General features: G+C 41.4%; 1 protein-coding gene across 1 annotated transcript; it reads right to left on the bottom strand.

The window, feature by feature from the left end:
- Nucleotides 1–134: 134 nt before the first annotated feature.
- Nucleotides 135–764, bottom strand: LOC102859634 (glycolipid transfer protein-like). The gene has a single exon (XM_006897702.1). The coding sequence runs from the start codon at nucleotides 762–764 to the stop codon at nucleotides 135–137; it is 630 nt and encodes a 209-aa protein (XP_006897764.1).
- Between the last annotated feature and the right edge of the window lie 9,275 nt (nucleotides 765–10,039).

Below are 10,039 nucleotides of genomic sequence, written 5' to 3'. Positions count from 1 at the left end.
GCAATCCTGGGCTGCGCTGTGGGCCATACTCAGGGAAAGTATCCCTGGGGGAGTGGGCCTGCTGGCTGTGGTCACAGTGGTCCGGGTCTGCCTGTGCCGGTGTGTCTGTGGTAAGGGGCCAGCACCGGGCACCGCTACACCTTGTAGTTGAGCTCAGCGTTCATCTTTGTGTACATCTCGTAGATGATGTCAATGGTGGCCGTGTAGTTGACCAGGAAAAGGCAGGTCTTCTCCAGGCATTCCTCCTCAGTCACGTTCTGCCCCTTGGACAACGCCTTCAGGAAATCGGACTTGTAGGGGGCCGCATACAGTGCTGCCTGGAAGATCTTCTGCACGATCCAGCCATGGTATTTCTTGAGAGCCATCTCATAGGCCTTGGTGGCGTTGACGCGGATGAGGTTGGGGTGGTTCTCATCTCGCTCCCCATCACGGATGCTCTGCAGGAAGACCTGGATGAAGCGGAGACCCCTCTTCAGCCACATCAGCACCAGTGTGGCCCCAACTCTGGGCCACTCTGCTCCGTACTGCTCCTTCTCCACCTCCAGGATGTTCTGCAGGGTCCGGAACTTGGCAGGGTTGGTGTCATATACGGCCTTGATTTTCGTGATGTTGCCACTTATATCTGCCTTGATGGGAGTGAAGACTGGGGACCCGAGGCAATCGAAGAAAGGCGGCAGGTGGGACACCGCCTCCAGGAAGGGCCCCGTCTCGATCTGCTTGTCCGCAGGCAGCGGTTTCAGGAGGTGCTCGGCCAGCAGTGCCATTTCGGGGGTCGAGGCCCTCGGTGATACCCCAGCCGGCGCCGTGAGCGTCCACGCTGCCCCCCGGGCTCCTGCCGCCGTCAGCGCCCGGGCCGTCGGCCCTCGCAAATACTTTTTATAAGAAACATAAACACAGGCTATACACTAGATCTCACCTGATAGTATAAATAGGAATCAACTCTATTACATTTGTGGAAAGACTCGGTAGAGAAGCTGAATATCAGCAGTGAAAATCAGGCCGGGTGCTGATTGTGGGACAGACCACCAACTACTCATATGCAAGTTAAAGCTAAAGTTGAGGAAAATTAAATCAAGTCCACGGGAACCAAGACTTGATCTTAAGAGTGTCCCACTCGAATTTCAAAACCATCTCAGGAACAGGTTTGAGGCCTTGAGCACCAATGAGCATAGACCAAATGAACTCTGGGAGGATATCAAGAGGTAGGATATAGGACAACTAATTATAGTTCTGTGCCATTCTTCAATTTAAAAAAATAAAAAAACAAACAAAAAACACAAAAAGAACAATCTAGAGGAAACTCGTTTGGGGAGAAATGTATACAAAATTACTTACACAGCCTGATTATAAAAATGCATAAGTTAACCAGTATTGAAGTACATACAACAAAATGAAAATAATAGCTGTATAAATAGAAATAGAAATAGAAATACATATATATATATATATATGTGTGTGTGTGTGTGTGTATTTTCATACATCTCCTGTGTTTAGACATTTTGCCTGAGGAAAAACAAATGTTCTCCCACCACTACCACTTTCTGTACTACCCAAGCCTCTCATGTCTTGATCTGTAGAGGGTTTTGCTGCTAACCCTAAGGTGGCACTTCTCTGATAATTCAGACTCACCAGCTCCTCCAAGGGAGAAAGATTGGTGATCTATTCTTGTGCATTTTACAGCCCAAGAAACCCATTGGAGGGTGAGCTACGAGGCAGTTCTGGCTTGATGGCAATGGGTGCAATTAGTGGTTCCAAATACTTTAGGATACCAAGGCAAGGCTCCCACTTCTGAAAGAGCTCTCACCTGGTTCTACCTCTGTTAACAAGAAAACACCAGGGAAGGAAGCTCTCTAGGAGATTTCCATAGAACAGACTCCTGCTTCCGGTTCCCTGATTAACTCCTGCTCACAGAAACCTGACTCCAACCTTGTTCAAAATCTGCAGGGGCTTGAATCAAGGACCTGAATTCAGCTCGTCAGATTTTTACCCTTGCTTATCAAATTTTATTTTATCTTATTTTATTTGTTCACTGAGGTTCCATTTGTGCAACACTTCTAATCTGGGTCCCAGTTGGGATAATTATCAGCTGTGCAACTGCTTGCTTCTCTTGTCGCTGGAGTTGAATGTTCTCTTCACATCCTCTTCTTAACTTTGCGATTGGCTTCTGAGCAGTTGGGAAGCGCTCTCTCACAACTCACACACCATCTCACAGCCTTTGAAATTCTGGGTGTGGCTTCATCCTTTGCACTCCTTGAAGGTTCATTTTGCAAATTACCTACTGTAAGCCAGGGGACCCTCTCTCCAGGTCATCATCTCTGCAAGGATGGAGAGATAAGAAAGTACTGCTCTGGGAACTGATTACACAGAATGAGATCATGAGCAGATCATGAGCTCTAATTGAAATTTGGATGGGGAGGAAAGGGGAGAGGATTCAGAGCCCATGCTCAAAAATAGATGAGCAACAAGGAAGTGGGGGCATTCATTTGGAGATACAGCTCTGTGAAATAGCAACAGCAGAAGCTGGGCCTTGTCCTGAGGTGCTGGGAGCATGTAAGGCCCAAACTAGGGTGTGAACTTTGACCTTGCCTCTGTCTTGCCAATATCTGTACATTGCTACACCTGGGAAGCATAGGAAGCTACCTTCCCAGGCTTGGCCAGGCTGGAATGGGGCCTTATACTGTAATGGGCTTCTACCTCAGAGCCATGCTACCTGGGCTCCAATACTATGTCCCTACTGATACACCCCGCCACGCCAGGCCTCAGTTTCTCCATCTGTAAGATGGTGAGAATGACAATAATAAGGTCCATGGCTTTGTTTTGAATGGACTGACATGTCCAGTGGTCAGGATGGTACTTGCCTCACACTGAACTTGCTGCTACCAATCCGTAGTTGCATATGGCACCTGGCAGGAGAGCCTTGCACACTTGAGTCCATAGAGCTCCAGCCACCCTTGAAGAGGCACCTCTACGGTTTCCTGAAGCCCCAACCTAACTGCCTGCATGGAATAAGCCTAATTTGCTTCCACCTAGCTAAGCTGTGAGCTCAGTTCTGCAGAGGCCTGGATCAGCCAGGTCTAGTTCTTACTTGCCCTGCCTCTGCCTCCTCACAGGGCTCTCTGACACCCTGTGGCAGGGCTGGCTACAGCTTTGTCTGACAGTTTCACAACAGTCAGTGGAAAACTGACAAAAAAGCAGCCTTGATCTTGTGACTCCACATCCTCCTCCCTCTCCTTGTGAGCCCTACAGTTCAGTCGGCACTGGCTCTCCCTACTTCTCCAACACCTCTGCCTCCCCTCCTGTCCATCACCACCTCTCTGACAAAGAGCAGAGCATCACTGGTCCTTGCTCTACAAAACCCTGCTGTATTTCCCCTGGAGATCAGGGAGACAGGCCCCACTCAAAGCCTACACATGGCCTGGCCAGACAGGGTCTTGAACGCCTCCAGGCACCCAATTGAGTCTGTGCACACAGGCACTGAGTCATAAGGACACAGAATGCAGGACTAGAGACAGGCCCCGCCCCTGTGGAGGTGCCCTGAGGAGGCTGTGGCCACTCCTGGGGCAATGTCTTTAGTTAAATCTGGTTATTTCCGGGGGAAGTAGAAAGAATTTTCCTCTCTTTAGAATCTGGTGAGTAGGATACCCACATTTCTGTCATCTTTGCTGTTTCTTAGAAACACTATTTTATAATGGCTGTAATATTCTGTTGTTCAGATAGAAAAAGGGAAACTCTGAAAGATTGAAAAATTTACCCAAGTCAACACAATTCCAAGCCAGGTTCTCTTGGTTCCCAAGCCTATGTTCTGCTCATGATAAAAACCCATAAAATTGGGTCATGAGACTTAGAAGAGTCTTTCTGCCAATTTGACCAGCTTTTCTAAAGCATGGCATCAGTTGGAATGGGAAATAACCTTTGAAATCTGTCTAGTCTCTGTTGGCAAACCATATTTCTGAGTTAAAATAACTGTGACTAAGCAATAATAACTGAGCTAAGACTGGGACTTCATGTTCAGAAAGGTGGAGGTCAGCAAAAGAGAGGAAGACATTCAACGAGATGGCTTTACACTGACTGCAGCAATGGGCTTGAGGATGTTAGAGATGATAAAAATGGCACAGGATAGGGAGGGCTCAGATCTGTTGTTCATAGGGTTGTTGTCAGCTTTACTCAACTCTACAGCACCTAAGAACAACAAAGGCAGTTTCTTACCAGATCTGTAGTCTCATGTCTTCTCTGCACAGAAAATACTTCAGATGTCTCTAGTACTCCATTCCCTCCAACTCTAGAAAAATTGAAAAGAAACATTTCATGGCATTCTGAATTAGTAACATAAATTGGTCCATTTTGGGAGAACTTTTTTTTTTTAGCAAATTCAATAGAAATGTGAACACAGTAAAAGGGCATCTAAATAACCAGACTGCTGTCAAGTTAATTGTGACTCATAGTGACCTTCTATTAGGCATCCAAGGCTGTAAATTTTTGAAAAGAAAACTACCTATCTTCCTCTTATAGAGCAGCTGGTGGAATCAAGCCACCAACCTTTAATTAGCAGATTAGCACACAATACACTACACCACCAGGGTTCCTTAAAGTAACTGAAAATCAGAAAAGACAATGAAAGAGGACCAAGAAATACATTCTACCTTTGGAAGGAAGATCCTCAGAATCTTCCAAATTTATTTCACATAGGGCTTGTGGAAAAAAAAGTAGCCCATAATCTCAGCCTGACATTAGAACTCTGATGGTCTAATGGTAAGAAATTGTGCTATTAACCCAAAGGAATATGGTTCAAATCCACCAGCTGTTTCATAGAAGACCAATGAGAAATCAACTTTGATGCAATCTACTGCCTCTCAAAGCCTACTAGAGGGTCAGGTATGAGTTGGTTTGGACTGAACAGCAAATAACAGTAACAATCTCAGCCTGAGTGCAAGAGCCAGGCTCTCAGCCACGGAGAACACCTGGGATGAGGCAGTCTCAGGAGGCGTAACTCAAAAGCAATTACTCTGGTCACCTATATTCCTCTAAGGACTTGGAGCCATTCATCTGTGTGTAGGTCTTGTAAAAGGAGTTTTCATTGGGGGCTTCCATTGTCTTTCTTCATGGAATAGATACAATACAAAAGCGATGACTGCAAACTTGATTTACTAATGGTCTGGGGTAGAAAGAGTCTTACTAGCTTAAATTAGTTGTATAATTCTCATAGCTATCACTTTACCTAATAGGTTTTGAGTTAAGTCTGTAGAAATTATTTTCTGTTTCAAAAACTATAAACTGTCTAATCCTTGGCTGTTTTGGAGTCTGTCATCTCAGATTAGTCAAGTACTAAGTTGGTACAGACCTGATGGTAGTGAGATACCTTTATACAAAAAAAGCTTATATGTTTTTAATCCTGTGGAAATTTAAAAAAAGACATTGTAGTATGCTTACAAAAAACCCTTAAAAACAGGGCTTCTTTGGAAAAATCATATAACTTGAGGAATATTTGCATTAAAATATGGTTGAAGACTTGTGTTTACTTCTCAATATTAAGAGTTATATGGGCACAGCTTCACTCACCCTTATAAAGAATCAAATGACCCTATTAGGATGGAGGATGGTCACATTCACAGGAAGAACTGACTGTAAGCCACTACTTAGAATGATTTTATTTTATCACATCAATTTTTCAAAATATACAAAATTGTACAAATGAAAAAAATGCATCTACATACTTATCTATATAAAGGGCTTGTGATTAGGGTTATATATTGTTGCTTTCCCTAAAAGCCCATAATAGGGTTTAGACTGAAGAGCAGACAAGCTATGATGATCTTCAAAACAGTTCAGTGTTACAGAGGGCAAATGATTTTTGGAGCAGAACTAGAAGGATATTTAGTATTTTAAAGGTGGTTCATAAAAGGAATTGTCATAATATTCCACAATATTGATCTATCTGGACAGCCTAAAATCCCTTTTACTCTAATATTTTCTCAAAAGCTACTGCATATCCCTCCAGAAGCAATACATTTATCTGCACCAGCAGTTAGGACTTCATGCTCTGTGGATTAATTTTTGTGATTGCTAGTTACAGCAACAAAGCGTTCTGAGTATGGATGTAGGAGAAAATAAAATATGGAATCTTATTACTTTAAGGAAAGAAGAATCACTAACTCTCTCCTCAAGGTAGAATGGAATTAGAGAAAGCTCAAACAGTCCTGTCCTTCATCTTCAAGACCATTTCTTGCTATGAGTCCATTTTCCCTGTGTAACCAAACCTTACATCCTGCCTTCTCACTGTTTCATCCACAGTCAACTGATGTTCCTGAAAACACTACCAGAGGAGAATGCATAGACTGGTTAAGCAGGAAGGGACCTTTGAAAACACCTAACTAAGCCCAGTTGCAATGAGACACCAAGAAGGTCACAACCAGAGACTAGAAAGGATTTGCCCCAGGGCAGATTTCTCTACTCCTTTGCCAAATGTTTTAGCAAACCCTGTGAATTCTTTGGCTTCTCTTCGAAGAAAGCAAACATTTATTCTGAAGAATGAATCTGATTTAAGGAAGGATTGAAAAAAGTTCTCTGAGGAACAAGTCTGGAGAACTAGTCAAGCCCAGGTGAAAGATTGTCAGGTTAAATAAGTCTTTTTAATTACCTTTTTATGATCAGATATTTACTAAACAGTCATGCTTAGAAACTAGTCTGTTATAGATTTAAAATAACCACCTTAAAAAGCCTCTCTTCTATTCAAGTCTGCATACTCTCCAAGGGGCTGCTCTCTCTACTTCCTCTCCTTCCTACATAGAGCACCTGACCTTCCTTCTATTCCATTTTCTCTTCTGAAACATTCAAAGGTTGGAAAGAGAAAGAAGATTGACTTAATAGACTTTTTCCCTATTTTTTAAATTTGTATTGATACCTTTATTCTTATGTTATTTTTAATTTTTTCCTTGTTTTATTGGTTTGCTTACAAAGTTTGTATACACTGCATTTCATACTATTCTTTATCCACATTGTGTTTCATATAATCATTCTTATGTCTTATGTTTTATAAAGTTAATCACTTTTGTACCTTGCCCATTATTAATCTGTCTTTTTGCCCAGATCCTTCCCATTTCCTTCACCCCTCCCTACACCCACCAAACTGTGCAACCCTGTGGTTTCATCCTTATCCATACTCAGTCCTTCCCCTCTGAGCTCACAAACATGTTTTACTAGTTATACTCCTATTTTTACCAAAAGGATTGTATGTATTATTTGTCCTTATGAGATTTAGTTCACTTAGCAAAATGCTCTCCAGTCTCTCCCAAGTTATTTAGTATTTTTCAAAATCATTGCTCCTGTAGTATTCCATCATGTGATTGTACCATAATTTCTCAATATGTTCTATTGTAGTTGGACATTTGGGCTGTTTCCATGTCTTCCAATGGTGAGTAACACTATTATGAACATTAGTGTACAAATCTTCATTTGTGTCTCAGTTCTAATTTCCTTGGGGTATATTTCTAGTAGTGGAATAGGAAATTTCAAACTGCCATCTAGAGTGGATGCACCATTTTATCCCATCAACAATGTATGAGAGTTCCCACCTCTCCACATCTTCTACAACATTTATTGCTTGCGGCCTTATTAAACTTTGCCACTGCTACTGGGGTGAGATGGTATCTCATTGTAGTTTTGATGTGCATCTCTCTTCCCCCGCCTCTACTAGTTTATTTACAAAATTTGAATACATTGTTTTCAAGAACAAATTCTTTCAATTTCCCTCACCACCCTCAATCAAATTGTACAATCCCATGATTAAACCCCCCTCCCCCTGCACATCCTCATCCCTTTGCTTCCAACCTCTCCCACCATGGTTTTATACAATATTTATCCTTGTGGGAGTGAGTTAGTTCATTCAGCATAATGCTCTCCAGTCCCTCCCAAGTTAGGTAATAGTTTACAAAATTATTGTTCCTGCATGCTGCATAGTATTCCATTGTGTGAATGTACCATAATGTCTCAATCCATCTGTTTGTGGTTGGATATATAGGCTGTTTCCATGTTCTTGCTGTGGTGAATAATGCGGCTATGAACATTGGTGTACAAATCCCGATTTACACCTGAGTTCTCATATTCTCAGGGTATATTCCAAGTAGTAGAATAGCTGGATCATATTGAATTTCTATCAGCTTTTTGAGGAAGTGCCAAATTGCCTTCCAGAGTGGTTGTACCATTTTATAATCCCACCAACAATGTGTAAGTGTTCCTTTCTTGACACATCCTCTCCAGCATCTATTACTTGCTGTCCTGTTAAACTTTGCCACTGTTATTTCAGTGAGATGGTAACTCATTGTGATTTTGATTTTCATCTCTCTTATTGTCCATGATTTGGAGCATTTCTTCATGTGTCTGTTAGCCACCTACATGTCTTCCTCTGTTAAAAGTCTTTCCATGTCCTTTGCCCATTTTTTAAGTGGGTTATCAATCTTTTTCTTCTGGAGGCCTCAGGGGTATTCTGAGATGGTATTGGCAAATGTTTGTTCCCATTTGGTAGACTTTTTTTTTACCCTACTGGAAAAGGTTTTTGATGAGCACAGAGATTTGATCTTTAGAAAGTCCCACTCATCAATTTTATCCTCTCCAGATTGTGCATTTCTGGCTGTATATGTCAGTCTCTTTATACCATAGACTAGGCCTTCCAAGCTTGGTCTCAGTTTGTCTCTTATAAACTCTTTAGTTTTGGGCTTTATTGCCTGGTCTCTGATCCACTTTGAGGTTGGGTTTTGTTTTTTTTTTTTTGTTTTTGTTTTTGTTTTTATTTTTGTGCATGGTGTGAGATGTAGATCCTGTTTTAGCTTTCTGCATTTAGCAGTCCAGTTTTGTCAGCACTATTTGTTGAAGAGGTTGTCTTTTCCCCATTTGATAGGTTTTATTTCCTTGTTGAATACTAGTCGACCATAAATAGATGTGCCCCTTTCTGGGTTCTCAGTTATATTCTGTTGGTCTACATGCTAGTTGTTGTAGTGACAACACTAGCTCTTTTTGGTTGCTACCACTGTGTAGTAACCTGTGAGATCAGCGAGTGCTATGCCTACCAGTTCATTTTTGTTTTACAGAGGTGCTTTGCTTATTCAGGATCTCTTTCTTCTCCAAATAAATTTGACAGTTTCCCTTCTGATCCCCTTGAAAAATGAATTTGGAATATAAATTGAGATTGTGGTGAACATGTAGATTTCTTTTGCTAGGATTGTAATTTTCACAATAATTTGTCTTCCTTGAAGTTTAAAAGGCAAGGATTCAGGCTGGAGATGCTTGACTGTTAAATGCATCTCTAGACAGAATCCTTGCCTTTTCTACTTATCATGCACAGTCATATGGTAGGAAGGGTCAGAAGACAGAATGGAGAGGAGACAGTTGTATTAACTCTTGTTCAGTGTCAGAAACGGTTCTATGCACCTTTCCAGTTTCTCCATGTAGCAAGTGTTTCATTCCACAGGGACTTGCTACTTGTTATCATTGAGATGACTCAAAGTCATAAACCTAATGTATGTTATTTTTGTTAGTCATTATTGAGTCATCTCCTACTCACAGCAACTTTATGTATAACAGAAGATACAACACTCAATCCTACACCATCCTTACTCTGCTCTGCTTAAGTTCATTACAGCAGCTATTGTGTTAATCCATCTTGTTGAGGATATTCCTCTTTCTTTAATGATATGCTACTTTACCAAGGAAGAAAAAAAGAAGAGACCTAGAGAAATGAAAGAATATATTGTGTTCATGGATAGGAAGACTCAATAATTCTGAAAATGACAATTCTCCCCAAAACAATCTACAAGTTCAAAGCAGTTCCAATATAGATATCAATTCCATTCTTCAATAAGATTGAAAAGATAATTTCTTTTTTTTCTGGAATGGAAAAAGAGTGTAAATAAGCAAAACACTACTGAAAAAGAAAACAAAGTAGGAGGCAGCACACTTTCTGATCTTGAATCTTACTACACAGTCATAACAATCAAGGCATCATGGTGCTGGTACAGTGAAAGACACACAGATCAAGGGAATAGAATAG

The sequence above is a fragment of the Elephantulus edwardii genome, unplaced genomic scaffold (assembly GCF_000299155.1).
Source record: "Elephantulus edwardii isolate Elephantulus edwardi_28Jun2011 unplaced genomic scaffold, EleEdw1.0 scaffold00213, whole genome shotgun sequence".
Classification (NCBI taxonomy): domain Eukaryota; kingdom Metazoa; phylum Chordata; class Mammalia; order Macroscelidea; family Macroscelididae; genus Elephantulus; species Elephantulus edwardii.
This window is presented reverse-complemented; position numbering and strand designations above follow the sequence as displayed.

Bases quoted from the DNA above. Each gene is read 5' to 3' on its own strand.
- LOC102859634 (XM_006897702.1), bottom strand. From the start codon at position 764: ATGGCACTGCTGGCCGAGCACCTCCTGAAACCGCTGCCTGCGGACAAG.